The 26,097-nt window shown below is 37.4% G+C and overlaps 2 protein-coding genes across 2 annotated transcripts in view; one reads left to right on the forward strand and one right to left on the reverse strand.

Moving 5' to 3' along the window:
- Positions 1 to 17,418, forward strand: part of Gtf2e2 (general transcription factor IIE subunit 2) — an 82,556-nt gene extending 65,138 nt beyond the window's left edge. The window contains exons 7-8 of the mRNA XM_076853904.2: positions 15,517 to 15,632; positions 16,885 to 17,418. Of these exons, the coding sequence (XP_076710019.1) occupies positions 15,517 to 15,632; positions 16,885 to 17,001 (233 nt within the window). The 3' untranslated portion in view covers positions 17,002 to 17,418. The remainder of the gene's footprint in view (positions 1 to 15,516; positions 15,633 to 16,884) is intronic.
- A 6,646-nt stretch (positions 17,419 to 24,064) lies between these two features.
- Positions 24,065 to 26,097, reverse strand: part of Rbpms (RNA binding protein, mRNA processing factor) — a 170,229-nt gene continuing 168,196 nt past the window's right edge. The window contains exon 9 of the mRNA XM_076853907.1: positions 24,065 to 24,181. The gene's annotated coding sequence lies outside the window, so the exon portion shown is untranslated. The remainder of the gene's footprint in view (positions 24,182 to 26,097) is intronic.

Raw genomic sequence — 26,097 nt, forward strand, 5'->3', positions numbered from 1 at the left:
ATTTTGTGTATAACCAATTTGTATAATATGAATTGATTTGCATTCTGCTGTCAAATATAACAAATTAGAATAAATAAAATAAAAAAATTAAAAAAAAATAGATCTTTATACTTAGCTGGGCACAGTGGGTGTACTCCTCTAATACCAGTGGCTCTAGAGGCTGAGCCAGGAGGATCACAAGTTCAAAGCCAGCCTCAGCAATTTAGCAAGGCCCTAAGCAATTTAGTGGGAACCTGTCTCAAAATAAAAAATTAAAAAGGGCTGGGGATGTGGCTCAGTGGTTATGTACCCCTGAGTTCAATCCCTGATATCTGCCCCCCCAAAGTCTTTATAGTTGCTGACTTATTTAATAAATGGTGAAATATTTCCCCAGATTTCTTAGTACTAGACCATCCTTAATACTCCTAGAATACCCTTCCCTTGGCTTATGTACTTTGGAATTTTTATACTAACATTTTTAGGATTTTTTTTGTATGGTTATTATGCTGGATTAATAAAAAAGAACACTTCTTGCTTCTTTCTTTTCCCTTTCCACTCCTTTCTTGTGAGAATATTAGATTTGAGGAGAAGATTTGAAAACATATGCCCATAAATGGGTCTGTGTCTGGTTTTTTTTTTTGTGTGTGTGACAGGAATTGAACCCGGGGCACTTAACCACGAGTCACATCCTCAGCCCTTTTTATTTTTTGAGCCAGAGTCTTGCTAAGTTTCTGAGGTTGGCTTTGAACTTGTGATCCTCCTGACTGAGCCTCCTAGCTGGTATTACAGGTATTCACAATGGTCCCTGGCTGGTTTGTGGTTTTTTTTTTTTTTTTTTAATATTTATTTTTTAGTTGTGGTTGGACACAATACCTGTATTTATTTATTTTTATATGGTGCTAAGGATCCAACCCAGGGCCTCACACTTGCTGGGTAAGTGCTCTACTGCTGAGCCACAACCCCAGCCCCTGGTTTGTGTTTTTTAAACAACATTATTATTAATGTCATATTTGGCTGTGTCTTTTAAGTTTTCTATCTTGTGAGTCAATTTAGAAACTGTGTTTTCTTACAAACTAATTCATTTAGAAACTTCAAATTTGTTAGCATTAAATTTTGTAGAGTATAGTTCTAGAACTTATTTTATTTTCTGTTATGTTGCCTTTTTATTGCTAGCTTTTGGTGTACTTGGATATTCTTCTTTATTTCTTTGTTAAGTAACTTATTGGATTATTTTACTTTTATTGTATACTATGTTTTAATTTTAACAGAAATATAATCTATCACTCTACATTACTAATTTTTGACTGTGTTCTGTCTGAGCGGGCATTAAAGTCTTCTCAGTATTTCCTATAGTTGGTGTTTTATTTTGTGTATTTAGTTTAAAAAAAATTTTTTTTTAGTTGTAGATGGACACAATACCTTTATTTTATTTATTTTTTTTTAATGTGGTACTGGGGATCGAACAGCCCCCAACCCCCATTATTTATTTAAAAATATTTTTTAGTTATCAGTAGATTTGTATTTATTTATATGTGGTGCTGAGGATGGAACCAAGGGCCTCACACATGCCTGGCAAATGCTCTACTACTGAGCCATGACTCCAGCCCTATTTTTTCTTTATTTTTTTTTAATGAAGAGTTTGTAGTCTGTGTATGTTCTTGGCCATTATAGTTTATTTAAGGATTGTATCCATAATCATTATAAAGTGTACCTCTATTTTATATTTAATTTTACTTGAATTATATTTAATTTTACTTTATCAGTCATTACTGTCATAACCTTTGTCTTTTGTTTTATGTGACTTCTCGGCCATGGCCTACATAGGGAGGGAGTAGGTGACCGTTGGAAGTGTGGACCGGCTGGAAGTAAACTCTAGAAAAGCAGTATTAAGAAATAAGGGGCCAGGGTTGTGGCTCAGTGGGCAGAGCACTTGCCTAGCATGCATGAGGCACTGAGTTTGATTCCTGGCACCACATAAAAATATGCAAATAAAATAAAGGTATTGTGTCCATTTACAACTAAAAAAAAAAAAAAGCAAGAAATACAGGCCTGGCGCAGTGGCACAAGTCTGTAATCCCAGTGATTCTGGAGGCTGAGACAGGAGGAACACAAATTGAAAGCCAGCCTCAGCAAAAACGAGGCACAACTCAGTGAGACCCAGTCTCTAAATAAAAATAGGGCTGGGGATGTGGCTCAGTGGTTGAGTGCGCCTGAGTTCAATCCCCTGGTACCAAAAAAGAAGCACAAAAGATGAGAAATTATTCAAAGCAGAGGCATTGTGATGATGGGTAGAGGAGTCTTAATGGGTCTGATCCTAACAAAGGGAAAAACCCATGGATCCTTTATTTATAGTTAAGTACATCAAAGAGATTCATCGAGGAGCTTCTTTAGGAAAATAGGATGACAATGGGGAAAACAAGTTGGTTGGGGCTTGGCAGCTTTGAAGGGGGCAACTGCCTTTGAACTTTGGGCTGTGAGCTGAGACAGGGCACCAGCGTGAGCTGAGAATTTTACACACGTTCCCAGAAAAGCAACCAATCCTGCCTTATGATGGCTCAAACAAACCCTTAATTCTTACCCAGCTTCCAACACAACTGATAGATATTTGCATTTTATTCTACCGGTATTCTTTGTTTTAGGCATTTCCTTCGTAGGTGGCATGTGGTTATCTTTAAGGTTTTGAATCGGTTCTGAGTCTCATTTTATATCATTGTAATATGGTGTGTTCTCCCTATTATTTATTTAGAAGTTGTGTAATTTATGTTTATTCTCTTACTCTCTATTGACTTTTTATTTCCTTGTTGACATTTTCTGGGATTTTTGTTATAATCTATTAATGTTTATTCATGAATTTATTCAACAAATATTTATTCATCTCTTACTGTGTGCTCCAGTCATTTTGCTAAATGTAGGCGACACAGTGGTGAAAAAGATGAACTACTCTTTTGCTTTCATGGAACTTACACACTACAGGGGAAAATAGAAGAAACTTAAAAAATATTATAGATTGTATAAAATGCTAGGAAGGAAATAAATGAGTTATTTGCCATGCCGTATAATCACTGGGAAAGTTCAGAGACAAACTCACTGAAAAGAGATGAGGTAAGCTAAAACTACTAAGGAATGAAATAGAGCCAACCTTGTAAGTCTCGGAATAGTGCCCATATGGTTACAGTTTTAGGGGAAGTATTCAAGTAGAGGGAATAGCAAAGGCAAGACAAGAGGGAAAACTTCGATTTTTTTTTTTCCTTTTTCTCCCTATACTATCGGTGTTTGATTCATCAGATTTAGTGAACCCTTTTAATGACAAATGTTTTGTGAACACCTTTTTTTGCTCTTGTGAAATTCATAGATAATATAAATTATGAACACACATTTTCTTTAAAGATCAGTATAATACCTTAAGTAACATAAAGAAGTAAAAGGAAATTTATGTTTCTAAATTTTCTTTCAGTATTTATAAATGGTCAGGCACAGTTTTACTAAAAGTGGAATATAAACAAAACACCTATTTACCTTCATATATAGAGTCACCATGAATTTGTTATCTATAAATGATTGATTTAAGTGACATATAAGCAACTTATAAACCATAACCAGTGTTTTCCCTAAGTGGTATACAACTCCTGCTAAAACTCTGAAAAATGCAAAGTGAAGCTTTTCTGTGATTTAACCAAAAGTAAACTATTCTATGACTATACAATGTACATTGTATATTTTGAGAAAATGAAGTGTGTATTAAAGCATTACACAGAGTACTTTGTTAATACACACATACATCCATGCACACAATTAGATTATAGGCTGTAATATTATAAACTTGTATTTTTTTCATTAATTAATACTTTCTAGGATAGATAGTGGAAGGTAAGCAGGATTCTCAACTTGGCAGTATTGGACATTTTGGGGCTAAATAATTTTTTGTTATTGTTGTTGAGAGTTGTCCTATGCATTGGATATTTGTCAGCATCTCTGGCTTCTTTAGATGGCTAGCATAGCTTCCTCACAGTGTGAAAACAAAAATTGTTCTTCAGATATTTCCAAATTTACCCTGGGGGACAAACTTGTCCAGGTTGAGGATGAATTAAAGGTACACTTTATACAATAAAGAAAGATTGAGATATATTCATTGTCTTCAAGCTCTGTTTTCATAGGTTCTGTCATTCAACACTTAGTGATAAAAGGGATACCAAAGTATTAAGGATAGCTGGTTGCAGTAGCGCACACCTGTAATTCCAGCAGCTTGGGAGGCTGAGGCACGAGGATCATGAGGTAAAAGCCAGCCTCAGTAACTTAGCAAGGCCCTAAGCAACTCAGTGAGATCCTGTCTCTAAATAAAGTACAAAATAGGGCTGGGGATGTGACTCAGTGGTTGAATGCCCCTGAATTCAATCCTGAGTACTACTCCACCCCCCCCACCCCCCCCACCCCCCCCCCCCCGCAAAAAGGGCTGGGTATGTGGCTCAGTGGTTAAATGCCTTTGGGTTCAATACCTGGTACAAAATAAATGAATGCTTGCATGCACAAGGCCCTGGGTTCAATCCCTAGCACCACAAAACAAAACAACAACAACAACAACAAAAAACCCAAACAAATAAACAACAACAACAAACCAAACAAAATGAATGAATGAATGAACGAATGAATAAATAAATAAATGTGAATAAAGTTTCTGTCCTTGAGCTTACATGCTGAGGAGGGAGAATGACATAGGAACACATAATACTGATGGTCTGTATGGTTAGATGTATCACATGTGTTTTGACTTAAAATATTTCCAACTTGCAGTCGATTTATTGAGATGTAACCTCATTGTGAGTTGAGGAGCATCTGTATAGTACAACATGTTGCATATTATAATTTCAATGGTACGATGCTATAAAGCACCAGAGGAAATATGTGCAGGAATATCAAGGGTAAAATACCATTCATTTACTTGAACATGTCAGTGTCACATCATCAATTTAAAAAATAGTTTTAAAAAATCTGAGTTTTTGTTAACAATACAAAGAATGTGTATTTCCACTTAAGACTCATTGAAAATCGACACATTTGGAGGTTGGGATGGAGCTTAGTATTTATTAAAGCTCTTGTCCAGTGTGTGCAAGTCCTGGGGTTGAATTGGCACATTTTAACATTTGTCTTTCTCTTTTCTCTTTCATGTTTTACTTCTCAACATGCTTGGTTTTTGTGATTGTATTAATGTTGATTTTAGACCACTAGGTGGCAGTCTTAGCTCTAGAGAGGAGCCATGAGTGAGTAAACTTTGGGGCCCAGTGAAGATTCACCCTTTATTCTATCTGTATTAGACAACAGATGTCCTTAAGATGACCCACAGCTAAAGTAAGGAGACAGTTTATCGCATAGTATTTTAAAAAATTAAACAGAGAGGTGAACACAGAAATTGGACCTAGGAATGCATCTTATTTCACAAAGATATTTATTTCCCTAATCAAAATCTTATTCATTTAGAGGCAGTATGAATGCAGTGGTCAAGAAGACCACCAAGAAGTGAAATTGTAGTTTTTAATCTTAGCTCTGCTGCTTTCTAGCTTACACAAGATACTTTTTTTTCTGTGATTCCTCAATTGTAAAATGGGAATAATGGTATCTCATTATGAGGATTAAATGAATAATGTAAATACAAGTGCTAGAGCTTAGAACAAAACCTAACATTTAGTAAGAGCACAGCAGTGTTAGCTATTAGTAGTATTGAAAATATGGGATATAAAATACTAGTGTATAATTCTCCTTATTTGGCTATTTACTTATTTATTAGATCATTGACTCATGATTTTATAGTTTTGCATTTAATTAAAGGGCAAAGACAGAACCATTTAACAGTCTGAGGCGGCATTTGCAATATGCAGTTATGTATTTAAAAATTTTTTTAGTTGAAGATGGAATAATATTTTTATTTTATTTATTTTTATGCAGTGCTAAGGATTGAACCCAATGCCTCACACGTGCTAGGCAAGTGGGCTTCACCACTGAGCCACAACCCCAGCCCCTATGTATTGTTTTTTTTTGTTCCTGATACAGGTATCAATGACTATGTGACCTTTCCCTCATTGGTGGTAACATGTTCTTTTTGACTAGGATCCTAAACAATTTTACCTTTATTTTTTGCTCCTTCTAATAATTACCACTTCTTCTTTTTAAAAATTTTTTTTGTAGTTGTAGATGGACAGCATGCCTTTATTTTATTTGTTTATTTTTATGTGATGCTAAGGATCAAACTCAGTGCCTCACGCATGCTAGGCAGGAGCTCTGCCACTAAGCTACAGCCCCAGCCCCAAGTAACTACCACTTCTAATTCGTTGCTCTTGAGCTCTGATGCTGCTTTTGATCATTTTTTAATAGTTCTATGGTGTTCCATTTTGTGGGCATACATAAGCACATTTTTTCTGACCCTCTACAGATGGAAAGTTCAATGCAGTTTTTGCTACATGTTGTTATAAATGATGCTTGCATGTGCATGTATTTGCACTTTTAGTTAAATATTTTCAACATCTTGCCAAATGTCCATTGTCAAGTTTGAATTAGGTTTATACTTTCATGGCAGTATGTGAGAAGGTGTCCATTTCTTTATATCCTCACCTGTAATGAGTATTTTTTATGTATGTATTTATATGTATATACATGAATGAATGAATGATAGTGTCTCACTGAAGGAATGAATAAATGAATGATGGGGGTCTTGCTTTGTTGCTAAGGGTGGCCTTGAAGCCTTGGGCTCAAGCTAGTCTCTTGTCTCAGCATGCCAAATATAAGAATATGCCATCATGCCCACCTTAATAGATATTTTTAGATGACTTTGCCAGAAAATTAAAGATTTTTTTTTTTTAGTTTTTACTTTATTATACCAATTTTATAAAATTAAAAAAAACCTTTATTTCTCTTTGCATTTCTGTCTGCTGAGCATCTCTCCATATAGTAAAACAATTAAATTTGGAATCCTGTGAAATTCTGCTTCTAAAATTTTGCCCGTGTCTCAGTGTTCATCTAAAGTATTTATGTAGCTATAATATATTTACATTATAGATGTAACTTTTTTTTTTTCAAATTTTTAAATTTTTCTTGGGTACCTGGGATTGAACTCAGGGGCACTTAAACCACTGAGCCACATTCCAGCCCTTATATTTTATTTAGAGACAGAGTCTCACAGAGTTGCTTAGGCCCTTGCTAAGTTGCTGAGGCTGGCTTTGAACTCACAATCCTCCTGCCTTAGTCTCCCAAGCTGCTGGGATGACAGGTGTGTGCCACCACACCTGGCTCTATATATAACATTTAAATACTGCAGCAGCATTTAACTAAGGAAAGTCAGGGATTGAATATAAAATATATATATTTGTGTGTGTGTATAGATATATACACTAAAGGGGCTGGAAATATAACTCAGTGGTAGAGTACTTGCTTATCAGGTGTAAGGCCCTGTGTTTGATTCCCAGCACTACCAAAAAAGTAAATAAATAAACATAAACAGAAGAGTTTTGTTCAGGGATTTTCTTCTGAAAATAGCTTGACTAACATTTTTTTAGCAAAATGAAATATTAAAAATTTGTTTTAACAATTTTAATTCCATTGTGCCATGAAAATTTATAGCGTTGTGTATTATTTTGGATTATACATTGATATACAGATTAGTTTTGAAGACAATTGCTGTCATTATTCTAGGAGGTACTATTGCCTCTGTTATTGTATTTTAGGAGATCCGCAACATATAAGCTTCTGTTCATTATCAGATAGAAATGCAAGTAGTTCGATCTTCAAGGATCTAAAATTTTGCAGTGCTGCCAACATAGAGGCTTGGTAAAATTAATGAATACAAGGCATTTTTGTCACATGTACTTTCCCCATTTACCTTTTTTTTAAAAATATATATATATTTGTTAGTTGTAGTTGGACACGATACATATTTATTTATTTTTTATGTGGTGGTAAGGATTGAACCCTTGGCCATGTGAGTGCTCTACCACTGAGCCACAACCCCAGGTCCCCCACCTTTTATACAGAGAGAAGTACATAGTTGAATTGTTATACAAATGTAAGGTAACCAAATTCTTAATTAATGCAGTTTTTATGTGATAAATTAGAATTTAATAAATGTATGGTAAAATGCATTTTACATGACACAGTTCTTGAAACTATGATAAATTAAAAAAATTTATATTTGTCAACATAATTTAAAACAATAATTTTGTGTGCTTTATTAGAATTAATAAGATGTTTTTATTGCTGAGTTGGAAGTTTCACTTGACACAGTTTTCTTTTATATTTATTTATAGTGAGATGAGATAGTCACCTTCATCACACTGTCCATAAAGTTTGACTAAAAGTAGGTAGTTGGGGACTTTGTAGCCTCCTTTTAGAATGGAGAAAGCTAGAAAAATCATTGCTTCTGCACTTAAAATAATGATAACAAACTCCAGAATTCTACAAATATGTAGATTTTTAAAATCCATCAGAGAGCTAAGATGGTAGGACAGCCATCCAACCCAAAGTCTTAGAAAAGACAGGTACCCCCAAGGAAAATTAGGATCTTAGTACTTTTTACCTGATACAGAGTGAACACTAATCAGAAGAATTCTGTTAAAATTTTTAGTGAACTGCAAAAGACTTAGTATAGACTAGCAAGAGAGCATAGACCACTGCACATTAGGGGTACTTGTTCCCACTCACAGTCTCTTCAACACAGACTGGTATCTTGTAGAAAATTGAGGCAAGAGTGAAGGTATTGAGAAAGTGTCCCTCACTGGATAGGCCTGGATGAGGGAAATAGTAGATTCCTTCTCCCCTTTTTTTCTCCTATGAGACAAAAAGCCTTAAACTTGCTATGGGAGGGAACCAAAAGAAAACCTACCCTGGGGAAGAGGTAGTAATATGTGCTGGGTCTAGAACTTCAGCAGGAGAAGAACACTGAAAAGGTCACACCCTGGGCACCATGGAACTCATTGCTTGCTCAAGATGGAGGCTTCATAAGAGTATCAAAGGAAAACCCCATCCCCACCCCTACGCCCCAGGAGGCTAATAACTGTGAAGTAACAGGTAACAGTGAAATTCTGTAAGAGTTGCAGGAACATGGAGGCAGACCATTTAAGGTACAATATTAAAAGGAAGACGTAAAACTGAAGGCTAAATACATTCAGAGAACTACATCTGGCAAACAGACTCTGCCCTGAACATGAGGTGTAGCTTGAGGAATTGGAAGCCTGTAGTGCATTATGGGTAACCACATCAGCAACAGGTTTCAAACCAAGCTCATGTCCTGACTGGATTGACTGAACCTCCTGTCACTTAAGGCCTGGCAAAAGGAAAGGCACACCTGCTTCAAGGCATAAAAACTTTTGCCTCAGTGTCAGCCATCTTACAGAGGATATCCTGCATTCAAAAAAATGTTTGAGGCATATAAAGAAGCAAGGAAAAACAGCAAACTAAAGTCATAGGTATTGGAACTATGAGACATAGAATTTAATGTCTATATTAAAAAAGACAGACATGATCAGACAAAGATACTATTTAAAAAATCACGTGAAAACCCCAGAAATGAAAAGCACAGTAACAGATGAAAAATGTTTTCAATAAGCTCATCAATGAACTTGGCATAGCCAAGGAAGAATCTGAGAACTTGAAGATAAGCCAATACAAATTATCCAAGCTGAGATGCAAAGAAAAACAAGTGTAAAAAATCATAGAACAGAGCATCCATGAGCTGTGGTATGTTAGCAAATGGCCTGAATGTAAATTGAAGTCTTGAAAGGAGAAGAGAAAGAGAGTGGAAGAAATACTTGAAGACCAGTGGTCAGTTTTCCAGAATTAATAATGGACATCAAACCAAGAGTCCTAAAAGCTCAAAGAACATGAGGTTATCCTCAAAACAGACAAAAGACAGGAAAAACACCTAGGTGTTGCTTATTCAAACAGCGAAAATTAAGGATAAGGATAAAATATTAAATGCAGAGTTTCCCTCTGATTGATTTTGGAGGAACAAAGAATTACAGAAGACTTCTCATTAGATCTGTGCAAAATAAAAGATAACATGTGACATCTTTAATTTTTGAAGCTAGAGGGTTTATTTAGGCATCTCCTTGGTAATAAAAATGATTAAAAAAGTGGTTACATTTGCATAAAAATATAAAGTTGCATGTCAAAACACTTCAGTTAAAATACAAATGAAGGGATTGGAGTTGTGGTTCAGTGGGAGAACGCTTGCCTAGCATGCATGAGGCATTGGATTTAATCCCCGGCACCACATAAAAATAAACAAATAAAATAAAGATACTGTGTCCATCTTCAACTAAAAAAATATTTTAAAAAATACAAATGAAAACTTGGAAAATGTTATTTTTACATGTTAATAACTAGTAAAGAACTCTAGCAGTGACATCTTTAAATATCCCAAGATAAAATCTTTCAACTCAGAATTCTTTACTCTGCAGAAATACTCGTTTCAAAAATGAAGGAGAAATACTGTGTCAGAGAAACAGAAACTGAAAGAGTTTAGACGTATATAAAAGGAAGTTGTTCAGGCAGAAGGGATTTAACACTAGAAATTTGGATCTGTATAAGTATAAATGATGAAGTGTGCTGGAGAAAGAATAAACAAAGATATAAGATTCATGACTTATTAATTTTTTTTTGCTTTTCTTAGTTTTCATTAGTTTGAAAGATGACCATAAAACAAAAATATCAGCAATGTATTTTGTGTTTAGAGTGCACATGCACGACACACACAAAAGTAAAATAAGGGATGGTTAGTTTTGAATATACTGTAGTAATATCTTTTATATTATGTGAGAAATGGCATAGTTTGAGGTGAGGTTCTGATTAATTATGTTGTAAAGTTTTGGACAACCACTAAAACATTTTTTTCAAGAGGCATAAATAAATAACCAATAATGGAGGTAAAATGGAATCATAGAAATATATTTGGTTAATCTAAATTAAAGAAAGAAATAGGGGAAAAAACCAAGAGTAGATGGATCAGATAATAACAGTGAACAAGAGGACAATTTTATTTCAGCCATATTAATAATTATGTTAAATATAAATGGTATAAGTCTAGTAAGACAGGTTTTTCAGATTGAATACAAAAGCAAAATCCTTATATATGCTATTTGTAAGAAACACAATTTTATATATAAAGACATGGGCTGGGCATAGTGGTGCATGCCTCTAATAATAATAATAATAAAAAAAAGGTTGGGTAATTCAGTGGTCAAGAATCCCTGGGTTCAATCCCTAGTTTGAGACAGGGGGGGGGGGGGTGTTAAAGTAAATGAAAAGTGAAAGGATGTGAAAAATGATATACCATGGAAACACAAATCAAAGGAAGGCTAGGGTATGTATGTTAATATCAAATAACATAGACTTCAGAGCAAAGAAAACTACCAAGGATAAAAAGGTACATTAAACAATGATAAAGGGATCAATTCTCCTACAGTCTTTTAAATAGTCCTAAGTATGTATATATCTAACAACAGACCTTAAAAATGCATAAATTAAAAATGGAAAACTAAAAGGAGAAATAAACAGATCAGTCGTTAAGACTAGAGTCTATAATACTTCTCTTTCGATAATTAAACCAATTTGGAAAATGAGGATATAGGGCTTCTAACAACTTGACGTAATTACAGTAATGTTTTTAAGAGCATATGGAATACTCACCAAGGTAGATGGTATTCTAGCTCACAAAAGAAGTCTTTGAAAGTATACAAAGGGTGTGCTTGGACCATAATGGAATTAGACTAGAAATCAATAACAAGCAGGGCATGGTGGTGCACACCTGTAATCCCAGTGGCTTGGGAGGCTGAGGCAGCTTCAGCAACTTATCGAGGTCCTAAAGTAACTCAATGTGACCCTGTCTCTAAATAAAATACGGAAAAGGTCTGCGGATGTATCTCTATGGTTAAGCACCACTGGGTTCAATCTTGGTACCGAAAAAAGAAATCAGTAACAAGTATATTTGGAAACTCTCCATTTGAAAATTAAACAGCAACATTAACCCCTGGTTCAAGGAGGAAATAAATAACAAGGAAGTTAAATTATTGAATTAAATGAAATGAAAGCACAGTGTGTCAAAATTAAGGGATGCAGCTATGGAGTGCTTAGAGGGAAGTACAGAACCTTAATCCTTATAGTGAAAAAGAATGTTGTGTTCATATTCACATTTTATTTACTCATTCTTCAACTGATGGACATTTGGGTTGCTTCCACTTTTGTGATTTTGCTTAAGAAAATTTTAGAATCTAGTAGCCGGTCCTTTTCATAAATGTTTCATACTGCTTTTATTAAAGGCATTAGCACACAGAAATAAGATAATGGATGTTAGATGATGATAGGTAGAGATAACTATAATAGATAACACCTTTCCTTTACAGGCACTATTTTTAGTGTCTTACTTATTTTTAACTCATTTAATTCTCACTACTCTATGAGACAGGTGTTATTGTTATCTCCATGTTATAGATGAGGAAACTGAGCAGAGAAATGAGAGCTTGCCCTGTTTTATATGGTAAATGGGATAACTAAGGTCATACCCTGGCCATGTGGCTCTGAAGTCTGCACCACACTGTTCTACCATTTCACAGGAAAGAGTAGGCATAGCCAAATTGTGAGTGAGTTAATGGGAATTTCAGTGAAACTTCATTGAGTTTGCTTATTTTCTTCCCTTCCTGGCACAGTTTATAAATTCTAGCCTGTTCTCTTTTCTATTAAGAGACAGTGGGTTTATCAATTAGTTCTGATTTTATTTACCCTTAGAGTTTAGGACATACCTGATTTTCATTGTACTTGGGGATCTTCTGCTAAATTGAAGCATCTTCAGATTTGATGTTATCTTGTCATTTTCTAGTTTCAAAAAAGAAAAATTGGTGTAAAAAAACAGAATGCATAGATCTTAGTTTGTAAATACCCTTCTGCAGTAAAGTAAGTCTTGAATCCTTGGAGAGGGCTGGGGATGTGGCTCAAGCGGTGGCGCACTTGCCTGGCATGTGTGCAGCCCGGGTTTGATCCCCAGCACCACATACAAAGATGTTGTGTCTGCCGAAAACTGAAAAATAAATATTTAAAAAAAAAATTCTCTCTCTCTGTCTCTCTCTCTCTCTCTCCCTCCCTCCCTCCCTCTTTCTCTTAAAAAAAATAAAAATAAAAAATAAATAAATAAATTATTTAAAAAAAAAAAGAATCCTTGGAGAAATGATTGATTCCAAATTTTGGAAAATTCAAGATAAGCCTGGAACATCATTTGGTACCAAAAAGTAAGAGTGTCTTTCCCCCCAAAAAAGGCAAGCCAGAGACACTGGAACCAACTAAAGCTGGGACATTTGAACAACAACACAAATAATGATGATAATGAATTATATCCTTGTGACCTTATTCACTTAAATAATTAAAAAACAAATTAGAGAAAGAGCAGCACTTCCTGCAGTAGAGCTATAATAAATATGGAAGAAATGATGGAAATCATTTGCAGTAGGTACTTACAAATAATAATTATTATATGCAAGAATGACTAATATATGCAAAAGTTAGTGAAAGTATGAGAAATGAGGTATTTGCATAGTCTCAGAATATATCTCCCTAAGACACTTATTAATTACAGAGGAAAAACTAATAGCTTCATGGCTGAAAATCCTAATAGATACCCCTTAATCAATAATCAGTTAACCAGCTCCAGTAATAAGATATATTGACAATAAGGCACATTGATAGGAATGACACAGCCTTATTCCTGTGTTATTTTTGCCAGAAATGCAGAAATCTCAGTCTAGAGGAAATATCAGACAAAGCCAGATGAAGAACCTTCTACAATATAACTGACCAGTACTCTTTAGAAGTGTTTCAGAAATGAGGGACAAAGACAGACTGGGTACCCTTGGGAGATTTGAAGAGAATATGGAGACATGACTAGGGCAGGGTGGGATCCTGGATTGGTTCCTGGACCAGAAGGGGTGTTCCTGCTAACAATAATACATTTCAAGTGCCTGTCAATTAGTGATATTATGTCAGTATTTATAAGTTTTCAATAGATACACAGTTTTTTAAGGTACTATTATTAAGGAATGTTGGATAAAAGGTATGAAGGGACCTATATACTAACTTTGTAACTTTTTGTTAGTGCAAATTTATTTTAAATAAAAATATTAAAAATGTAAAAAGAAAATGGCATATGGTGTCTAGGCCTTGGTGGACAATAGTATTTCATATGTTCATAGTGAGTTGTAGTACCTGTCAACATGGTAGGCACAGTGCCTGCTACCGTGGGAATTAGATGAAAATAGAGTTCCCTGCATGCAAACAGTTGTCATCAGTTAATGTCTATAATGTGTGCAGATGAAAGTTCAATGAGTATAATAGTATAAAGAACCCCTAATATATATCTGGGGAAATATAGACATCTTAGAGATGTTCTGTGCCCAGGTTGAATTATTTGTAGTAGATTATGTTATTTTTGCAATTGGTCACCAGCAACAAAAGCTTCAGGGTGTGGGGCACCCTAATAGATTCACTGGATTTCTGTTTCCCTATCATGTACTTCATGTAGTATGTACTGAAATAAGAAAAAAAGGAAAGAACTTAGAGGACAAAGGAAAATAAAAAATCTAGTCCAGCACTTTATTTGGTGTCTACTGCATTTATAGCTTGTGAATGACTATGCTGGAAAATTAATGGCCCTAGAATGAAAGGAGGTGGGATGAGGGTTTTCAAAAGGGGGTAGTCAGGTAGGCAAGGCAGGTTTTGTGAACTGGAGGTCCAGTGAACCACCTCGGTGCTAAGGACTTTCCTTTTTTTTTCCCTCAGAGTATTGAGTCTTGTGACTTTTGCATCATAGGAAGTTTTTTGTTTTGTTTTTGAAAGTAGATGCTGATAGGTGAATCCAGTTATTAGAATCTGTCTTTAGGAGGAGAATTAAGAGGCAAAGAACTTTCACTTTGGACATATATTTCAGAGGGACCATAGGTTTCTGAGGACAAGATGTAGGCTGGACAGTAGTCTTTCTTCTTTGTTTCATGGGAGCTGTGAGACAGTGTTTCCATCTCACTTATCCTCTTAGTCACCAATCCCTTGATTTCAACAGATTTTGCAAGTGAATTTCTCTCATTTCTCTGCATGTTTCTTACTAACAGTGAGAGAGAAAATGGAGTATATTGAGCTCAGGGCAGATGAGCAGGAATTGAACTTAAAATGGAGGGAACTGACTTTAGAAATAAAGGAGAGTATTGACTGCCTTTTCTTCCCCAGGAAAGAGAAGGCCTAAGGGAGCAGGAGGCTTTATCACATCACCCTTTGCTTTCTGGCCTCTAAAAATAGAGCATCACTGACGTAGTCTGTGTGTATGCCATTCTGTTCCCAGGCCCTTCTGCCGCTTAGTGTCCGGACACTGGAATGTTCTTGTCTGCCTTTGTTTTTATAAGGAAATCTCAGATGTACTAATTCAGGCCTAGAGGTGATAATATTGAAGCCTGGATTTTGATTACAGAGATTCTATGACTTGTAAAAATAAATGATAAAATAACTGCTTTCTTGTTGATACAGAATTCCAGAAACTCTGGAGGAGTGTCACTGTGGATTCAATGGATGAGGAGAAAATTGAAGAATATTTGAAGCGACAGGGTATTTCTTCTATGCAGGAATCTGGACCAAAGAAAGTGGTGTGTAATCTCTAGAAAAAAAATCAATCCTCTGTTCTCTGTTAGCTGCTTCCTGTTCTGCTCTCTGAAAAGCTGGTAGTCAGTCCCCCTTCCAATTTTTTCTTTGTCTCGTCCAGTGATTTGGTCAGATATAACCCATATCATGTCTGCAACTGAACTGCCCTTGGGTGCTGTTCTCCAGGCTGGGGAGAGCTTCCCATTGCCTTTAGCCTGTTCTAACTATGCCAGCTCTTGAGCTCCAGCCATGCCTCCCTGACTCTGGGGCCTCAGTGTTGCCTACTCTCTCACTTCTGCACACACCCAGTTTCTACAGGAGCCTGCATCTTCATCTGCTTGCCCTTTAACACTGTAATTGTGCTTTCTTCCCCTTGCTTTGTGAGCTTTGTAGTCTTGTCACTTAGTTCTGCTGTCTCTGATCATGTTGACTTGTCCTTGTTGATTTTCAGGTCCCTTGGGAACCCGATATTGTTTTCTTTGTAGTGCCTAAATTCTTCTCATAGGAGGCATTAGTAATCACATAAAACTGGTAAATTGCTGTGTATCAGCTAAGCAAAACCTAGATACCTGTAGTCCAAGAATGGAGCCAGGTGGGGAGTAATTTACTAACATGTGAGACTCTCCCTCTCTCTTTTGCCATCATCATGCTTTGGAGATTATCTTTGTGTCTTTTTGGGTGTGTGCAGTGTGTGTCTTAGTGAATTTTTAGGACTCAAAAAGGAAGATTTAGTGCCAGTGATTTGTCCACAAATGTGTAATTACAGCCCTTCATGATGACCTATTATTAGTTTATTGATTTTTAATCATGTGTTATTAATATTTCAAATATACAGAATGGAGAATAATAGTACAAATCTTTGTGTCTCTCCATTTCTGTTTTGCTATATCTCAGTATTTACTTCAGGCCCCCCACTTTAAATTGATGATGGTGGATATATTTTTAGACTTGATAATAGAGACAAAAACCCAAGAGCTTCACTGCCTCTCTATTGTTTTATCCACTTAGTGCCTAGAATAGTTCTGGTAAGTTATGGTGCCAACCTGTTTATTGCTGATGTAGGTTCACACCTTATGGTAACAGAAAGTACTGAGTCTGGTTGGAGGTTGGCATGTGTGCTGTGGATGGGTGTATGTGAGGCTGGGTCACAGAGAGGGGAAACTCTGCATCCTTTGCTGCAGGTTTCTGAGCTTGCTTATTAAATCCTGACCATCCTAACCACCTGGGAATTACTGTTGTTTCTGTTTTTTCCTTTAGGCTCCTATTCAGAGAAGGAAAAAACCTGCTTCACAGAAAAAACGACGTTTTAAGACTCACAACGAACACTTGGCTGGAGTGCTGAAGGATTACTCTGACATTACTCCTGGCAAATAGGGAACACTTTTGTCTTGAACAAAGAGTTACAAACACACAATCAAGATTTTTTTGTTGTTGTTGATGCTCGGGATCTGAAGACTGGCTGTCTTCCCATTCTGCTTCTTAGGACTGAGGCAAGGAGCAGTTCAGTTTACAGAACAAGTGCAAATTACCAAACTCAAAGCTTATTTTAATCAAATAGGCTAATGAGAAATGTGATATTCCCTCTAGACCTTCTGTTCCTTCTTGGGAGAAAGGCGCTTAGCACGATATGCAGGTGTCTTTGCTATTTGTCTCTACTTCTAGATGGTTCCTGGTTCCATTTTTTCTCTTTTATTACCTTAGAGCAAGTTGGCAGATAGTCTTGAATGCAATATTTGTTTATTCCAAAAGAACATATTTATAATAAAATCATTGTAGAAGGATTTTGAAGAAGTTAATGAATTCCGATTGTTTCTTTTCATTCTTGGAAATTGCATCAACCAGCTCCAGACCTGGACTTGCTCAGGGTATGTGCTTGGGATGTTATGGAGACTGGAGTCTGCTCTGGTACTGAGCATGTGGATTTCCAGTTGGAAAACAAGACATGCCTCTCATTAGCAAGTAATGCAATAAAAAATACACTAGATGTAATTGTTAATGTTACCTTTTAAAAGGACAAATTGGTGTTATAGCCTGTTGAATTTAGAAAATAATGCTCTGGTATGGTCTTGAACAAGGGTGGATGGAGTCATCTTCCCAACCTGAACATTAGCTTTACCATGTCTCACCCCTCACATGACTTGGTCTGAGGTTCATCTGGTCGAGACCCCCACTTTCCCCCTGTCACTGGCCTGGCTCATGAGAGCTTTTATCAAGTATGTGTGGGTTTTTTTCATCATGGGAATTTGCTGTGGTCCTTCTTGCCTTCTGTAGCAAAGTGCCCATTTTCCTTATTGATGCTTTTTTTTTAAAAAAATATTTTTTAGTTATAGTTGAACACAATACCTTTATTTTATTTATTTATTTTTATGTGGTGTTGAGGATTGAACCCAGGGCCTCACCCATGCTAGGCAAGAGCTCTACCGCTGAGCCACAACCCCAGCCCCTTATTGCTGCTTTTTATATGGACTGCTGTGGTCCTTTGTGTTAATGGCTTCATATCACAGGTTGAAATTGTATTGGATTATAAAATGAGGTCTGGTGTTCCCAAAAAAGGCATGATGGTGCCCAAAGCAGTGAGTCCTTTGATTAGATGACAGAAGGCATTTTGCTTTTTTAATTTATATTCTATATGTGAACTTCCTACCCATTTAGTGCTCTCTGTTTGCTTTATGTCTTTCTAAATTCCAAGCTCCAAAACTTGAGATGTGAAACTGAGACTCCCCTTGATAATTTGGAATACAGGAAATTCAACCTGTCTTGCTTCGTAAATAAGGAACTTTAATGACTTACAGCATAAAACTAGTTTCATTGTAAATGTAGAATTAGCTTATTTCCAAATGCCTGCTTCTGTGGTCTGTACACCCCATCCTATTTTATGGGAGATGCCTTTTGGATATTTCAAATACTTCATCTTATTCTGCAAGGAGATAGACCTCCATCACAGATTCTAAAACAATATGCTTTACAGCTTGTTGTATATTGTTAATAATTTCTACCTGATAATTGATTGTTGTCTAAAACTTATTTCAGAAATGAGGAAGTTTAGATCTAGAGAAGTGTATTGCCAAGTCGATAACATGTGTGAACTATAGCTTTGTTTCATTCACTTGCATTTTATTTTGCTGATAAGCCTTGATCCTCTTTGCCTATGACATGCAATTCCTGCATGGTGAAGTACTGAGATTGCATCACTGAATGATGTGGGGAGGATATAGTTTTTGTGGAAAATTTGATAGGATCCTAATTATGTTTATGATCATAATTAAAGAAGTAAGTTTTTTAGCAGTTCTTTTGGGTGTCTAAAAAACATTCTCCAGAAATTCCAAGCTAAAGATGTGTTTCCCAGTTCTGCCTGTTTCTGTTGGATCTGCTGCCATTCAGAAGCAAGTGGGGATGGGCATGGCTGAGTGAGTTAAAAGGGTAAGTCAGACTGTAGTGCATTTAATTTATAATTCATCAGTCACGTGAGGCTTTTAGGCTAAGATAAATGTAGTTGAGCCTGGACAAAGTATAAAAATGAACATTTGGCCACTGTTGTCATAGCCGGTGAGTGTGGCTAGATGATGGTGGGACCCCAGGGACAGAAGAGCACTTTGTACCTGTTGAGCAGAAAATTAGGAAAAATGCAGTGCAGAGACATCCGATTACTTCCAATCCCAGTGTTCATAGGGAAGGAATGCAAATGTACAGCCTTGGATTTTTCATATGAGCTGTTTGAAATCACTGGCAGCAAAAACATGTTCTGAATGTAGTTGGTTATGTAGGACTAGAGTATTTGTATTTATCAATTACCTAGTGTCCCCCCCTTTCTTCTAGCTACTGTTTTACTTTCAGCTGATTTGTGGGAAGATTTGGGGTTTTCTGAGGTTCACTGTTAGCAAGCTGAGGCAAGTATCGTGCCTTCTGTAGCAATGATCTGTTATACTCACATTGTTGTCCTTGGAATTCATTTCCCAGTGTGTACTGAGAGAAGAGTAGGTGGGAGTTATAAGGTCTGGGAACCTCTTGGAAACCATTTCTCAGACTAACTTTGGAACACTTGTCACCAGGCTGTTTTGTGACTGTTGGGGGAAGCATAGTTTAGAAAAGTAGATTTAGAGTAAGCCCTGGCATTATGCTATTGGCTTTCCTCTTAAGATGAAACTGGAGTTTTGAGTGAGACTTCATTCCCTACTTTGCCACTTTCCTCTTGATTCTTGCCTGCAAATTCTGAAGAATAAAATCTACAGACAATAATGGGAGGGAAGAGTAAACAGATAGAAGTCCCACCTTGTGGAAGGAGGCCTGATAGCAGAAAACCTCATTTTGGTGTGCCACCTTAGGAGTTTATATGTAGTTTGGGCAGAGCATGGAGCAAAATGAATGTAAAATATGCAAAAAGAATCAAGGCTATAGCCTTATCATCTGGGTTCACCCCACCTTCTGTTTTTCCGCTTTAAAGAACAAAAGCACATTTTCCTTCGTAAAAGGATTTCCATTAGAAAAAGTCTCAGAAGCTAAGTGGGTTTGGGCCTGGTTAGTTCCTCCATGGGAGAAATAAAGATTGAGGAAGCTGCTATCTTAGACCCCTGTAGAAGTTTGGGGCTGTAGTATTAATCCAGCTCATCTGATTTGGGCCAGCACCTTGTGAGCATGTTGTGGTTTGAAGATCTGGTGAAATCTTACTTTTCAACCAGCCAGAACTTTGCAGGGTTCATACGCCACAGGGCATTCAGTGCAAAGCCTTGTGCATTTATAAGAATAAACCACAGCCTGAATCTGGCAGAACTAGCTCCAGAAGCACTTTTATCTTGACTCTTATTATTAATGTCACTACCACTAGGATGTCCTGCACCATTGGTAGACAGAGCTTTAAAAAAACCATTTTCCTGCAAGTGTAGTGGCACATGCCTGAAATCCCAGCTGCTTAGAGGCTGAGGTAGGAGGATTTTAAGTTTGAGGCCCTGTCTAAAATAATGGGGTGGGGGGGGTGCTGGGTAAGGCACTTCTGGGTTCAATCCCCAGTGCTGCAAAAACAACCCTCCCCCCTAACTTGGAGACCTTAATCAAATTGACTACTTATATTTGGTTTAGCATTATAATGATAGTTTTAGTAGAGGCATTCTGAGGGCACTAATAATAAACATTCTTTAACCCAAGAATGTTGTAAAATTTGTTTTGTTAGAAGGTGTGACATAATGGTTTTAAAGTAGAACAGTAAGAGAGCAACCATGTGCTGATATTTAAACTACTCGGGAAGAGTGGGCTTTTCACCATAGTTGAATGTTGCAGTGATGTGGAAGCAGGAGGAAATCTGTCCACATTGTTAGCACTGATCATGCCTTGTCCAGAGCCCTCAGAAGTAACTTTGATATGGACACCAAGGATTGTGTATTAAGATACAGAATCCAGGACCTCAGCCATGCCTTTATCATTCTTAAGAATGTTCCTTTGGGGGGCTGGGGTTGTAGTTCAGTAGTAGAGCGTTTGCCTAGTACATATGAGGCCCTTGGTTCGATCCTCAGCACCACATAAAAATAAATAGGTATTTTAAAATAAAGTTATTGTGTCCAACTACAACTAAAAAATAAGTATTTAAAAAAAATGTTCCCTAGGCCACACAACTCAGGATTCAGGGATGCCATAGAGTTTGAGATGGGGTAGTAATTATTGCAAGTTAGCCCATGAAAGTGAGGTTGACATTATGCAAGCACTAGATCCAGTGAAGCTGGAGCCTAGATGTGATTAACTGGAGGTGTTTTCATTTGCAAATTGTAAGGTTCTTTCCAAATTCCCTTAATTCATAATTTTGTTATGAAGTGGAGTGTTATTTCAGATGCCAGTTTATAAAATTAGTTCAATTAGTCTTGTATTCACAAGGGAAAGTACATTTGGTAATGAAATAAAGTGATGGCTAAGTTAATCTATCTACAGAGGCTACAAATTTGGGACATTGAGTAAGGGAGCAAGAGCTAATAGACATGCCTTTTTTCTTATTCCCTGTTCCTGGTTCTAAAAGACAATCATTCATTATCAGTAGAGTGACAGAAAAGACAAATTTTCAGAGACTGTAATGAAGTTGGTACTCAAATGCTTGGTCAGGACTGTAATTTGCACAGAACTGGTAAATACCATCCACCCTTGTCACTTGCAAATCAGCACAGTGATGGTTAGGCACTCATCCATCCCAGGACCTCTTCTGAGAAATCATCTGGGAAGTGACTGTGTTCAGTAATGGCTATTGGGATAGTGTAGCCCACAGCTGTAAAACTGGCTGCCCTCGATTCCTGGGCCGTATGGCAATCTCTGGCGCTTTTGAGTTGGAGGCTGTCGGATGGGCTAAAGGCAAAAGGCACATGATCAAGCCTGCCCGGTATAGGCATGGAACCGAGTGTGGCTGTGGAAAGCTTCCTATCCTTTTTCCTCCAGTTATCCATGAGTTCAAGGGACGGGAAGGTGGCATTGATGGCCTGCGTTTGGTGGATAGTCGCCTCTGGAAAAGGATATGAGATCCAAAACACAGAACCAAAAAACATCAGTGTTCAAGTCAAGGATTACAGTAGCTGTTGTTGCCATTGTTTGGAATTAGGCATTATTAAGAACGGTGAGTGAGCGCATGTGTGAAACTCTATCAGTCATCTTGGCTAAGTCAGCATAAAGCCATCAGTGACACCTGAATAGAATTCGAATGATCTTGAGCCATAGCTTTGTAGCCTGAGGTGGATGTCTGTTGAATTCAGTGAAAGGCATCTCAGAAAAGTTGTGAATCTACCTTGGGCTCCTTTATGGCTTATGGCAGTAGTGACAGTGACCCAAGTGGTATATTTGCGGAGGCTATCCCCTGGCTCTCCCATTCCTACCTGTTTCCTCCTTTAATCTTTCCATTCTAGTGCTTAGCTGGTCCCAAAGCCTGAAACAGAAAAGAAATTTCTGGTCCCTAGGCTGCAGTGTGTGGGACACATTTGGCTGATCTTGAAAAAAAGAATTTGTCAAGCAATGGTGTGATAGCTAGAATAAGCACTTTATTTTTTAAAAATAACAATAGAAAAGTACCTTTAAACAAACAGTTTAAAAAAGCATAATAGTGAAGTGGCTCTGTTTTCCTTAAAATCAAATACAGGAGTCTCACCAAGAGATAAGTGGTGCTGAGGGCATAGACCCTCCCTAAATACCCAAGCAGATCTATCAGGAGCCTCTAAGCTACTGCCTGCCCTCTTTCTTCTTCTTGTTGGCAAGAATGAGCCCCTCACTCCTAGCTTTGCTTTGTTGTGATAACCATTAAAAATGTTATTTTAATTTCTACTGAAAAATAATACAACAAACAAAACCCCCGAATCAAGCATATAATCATTAAAATATTGAATTTTTCAACACAGTGAGTGAGCAGATCAGTAGGAAAGATTGTGATCATTTCTAGCTATATTAGCAGTTAGAAACTCTTAGGTCAATATAGTTTTACACATGGCTTTTATACAAGGGGGAGGGGGAGAGGCTGAGCTGTCACAGATTCTGGAATGTGTCACCTTAAAACACAAAGACTGTTTAGCTTTGACCATTTTGAAACAAGCCCAACAGTCCTCCTCTTGGCCATTGGTTACCGTGGTTCCCCCTGTGCCAGAGTAGTTGGGAACCTCACAACAAGCAACCTGGGATTCCAGAACATGTGACAGGCAGTCTCTTTGAACACTAGCTTAGTTCAGCCAAAGTTGGGTAAAATCACTTGGCAGATGTGGGCTTGCCCATTGTAGTTGGGCAAAGCCAGCTCCAAAGCCAAGGTGCTCCTTCACAATGAGGGATACTACAGTCCCACAGGAGCAGTGGCATGGCTATGGAAGGTGAGTAATACAGCAAGTTAGTCACACAGGGGAGCATGCTCTCATAAAAGATAAACATGAAACTTGAAACACACAGTTCATACAGTCACAGATGGAGCTGCCAGATCTTTCAAAGGGCACACTCTAGTCTAAAGAATTTCTCCCCAAGTTTTCTTTGCCCAGTTGTGAATATGCCATTAAAGTAGCTCCTGGAAGCTTTGATTGTCTTGTAGGGATATCATATGGGAACTGGGATCACAGACCAGGGCTGAAAACAGTTCTAATACCACATTACTAATGAACCCTGGACTTCGGCCAGGCAGACAGTATCTATACATTCACAATACAATTCTGGAAATGTTGGTAACTATTTCGAAACATGCCTCAAACATGCAGCTTATTTTAAAGAAAAAAATAGATATTTTTAATTACAAGCATTCAATAAGTCTAGCATAAAATTTGTGATCCAACCCAGTGTAAGAATCCATCCTGTCAGAATTAAAATGTTTGGTATAAAAATACTCACTTTCTTGGTTTTATTGTTGACTTCTTTTATGTTTCATTTGAAAATATCTCCAAACTGTACAGAAATTATGTCACACCATGCATTCACAAATAACACTATTTCTTAGAATTATACAGTGTAAAAGAGTAAAACATTTTTTATTATATATTTTTTTTTCTTTGAGAAAAACAGATGTGTGATAGAGGCTGTGGCAAAGTCTTGAAGGGATCAAAACTGGGCAAGGTTTTTTTCAAGCCTGAAACAGAAAGAAAACATGTTGGCAGAGTAGACCTCAAAACCATGTACAGTACTTTTTTCCTAATGCCATGGCTGAGAAACCCATGGAGAAATTCAAGAGTGATTCCTTATGAGTGTGTGTGTGTGTGTGTGTAGGTAAACAATCTCTCCCAATAAAGACCATACACAAGAGGATCAATGGTCGCACCACAGTGAGATATAGGGGTAACATTTAATTTCCACTTACCTTTAAACTTTTAAAGGTCCCCTTAGTTGCAAAGAACTACCTTTCTCTTTGCCTTGTGGCAAAAACAAGGGCCTTCAAATAATCACTGAAGTCCTTGACTCCTACCTATCTGGGACTGGTCCTGGACGTTTTCTCTTTGTGTTGTGAGGATTGATTCCAGGGCCTTGTGTGTGCCAGATAAGCACTCTGGTCCTAAATGCATCTCAGATCTATTGTGTTTTGGTTTACCTAATTTGCCTGTAAAATTGCTGAGGTGTGATGTCACACTTACAGTCTGAACTACTTGGAAGGCTAAGGCAGGAAGCTCACAAGTTTGAGGTCAGCCTGGGCAACTTAATGAGACCCTATCTCAAAATGAAAAAGGCTAGGGTAGTAGATGAGAGGTAGAGTGCTTGCCTAGCATTAGGTATGAGGCCCTATGGGTGATCCTCAATACCCTCTCAATACCCGCCCCCTGCCACCAAAAAAACCCCCCAAACTCCAAACCCTCTATTTTTCCTTTCCTTTTCCAACTCCTAATGCCTTTGTTTCTTGCCAACATGTCATACTCACTTATATTTGTAGAAAAGGTATTCGCAAAAGCAAATAAGTATTTACTAGACATTTGTACAGGGAAATGCTTATGTGAGAGAAAAGGCTATGAAGAAAACATCATTATTGATAACAACCACTTAATTGTTCCAAGGTAGAAATTACTTGGGGAACTGAGTACTTAGTAAATCCTGAACTCAGAATATTTGGTGAACACTCAAACATGGAGAACTGAATAATTTTTTAACACTTCTCCATAAACCACCGCTGTATAATGCTGCATCTGGACCTGAACTTTGACACACAAAATACCTTTCCATATCCTAGTTTTTAGATGACATACAAATGGGTAGAAATAATGGCTTGCAATTCTTAAGGCCCAATATAATACCAGGCATCCATGGATCATGGGAAATCCCTAGGGAGAAAGCAGGACAAGGTTTTCTAGAATGGGAATCTGGATATCCTGAACCTTAACTGCATTACTATGCTACTACCTATCTACCTATTCAGGTTGTTGCAAAAAGTGAATTAATCCTAGCAGGCCAAAACTAGAGAGCTGTAATGTGCTCAAGTGATCCTGGCCTATTTCCACCTTTACAGCCTCAGATTTCTCTGAGCCACAAAAAGGTTCTATTAAGAGTGAACAAGGAAGTAAACTGCTTCAGGAAAATCTCATTTTCTGATTCTTTTGCCTCCCCATGGTACCCAGCACAGAAATGAGGAGTCAACTACCACTTATCATATGCTCTGTAATGAAGAAATTACCCTGGGCAGGGTGTGTACATCCTGTCTTTGGTGCATGCCATATACCTGTGACACTCAGCAGGGCCAATAATAGGACCCCTCCTGGTAACTGTGTCTTTTGTCTGCTACACCCTGATTTCTACCTGGAAGCAGATGGGGGCACAAAACCCCACAATCTGAGAATATGTTGTATGAAGCAGCCCAGGGTTGGGACTTGGAGTTGCAGGGGGCTTATGGTGGGGCCAGACATTGTTTAGGGGGCTATAGCAACTGAAGTTCCCTTGTGAATCCACACTAAGTCTGGTTTGCTGCCCTTGAACTCCCCTCAAGTGCACTGATTACAGTGTGACGTGGTACCAACTCCTCTCATTCTACTCCCAGGGAGTGTATGTCATAGTGGAGTGAAACTA

This window comes from Callospermophilus lateralis, chromosome 4 (assembly GCF_048772815.1).
Source record: "Callospermophilus lateralis isolate mCalLat2 chromosome 4, mCalLat2.hap1, whole genome shotgun sequence".
Classification (NCBI taxonomy): domain Eukaryota; kingdom Metazoa; phylum Chordata; class Mammalia; order Rodentia; family Sciuridae; genus Callospermophilus; species Callospermophilus lateralis.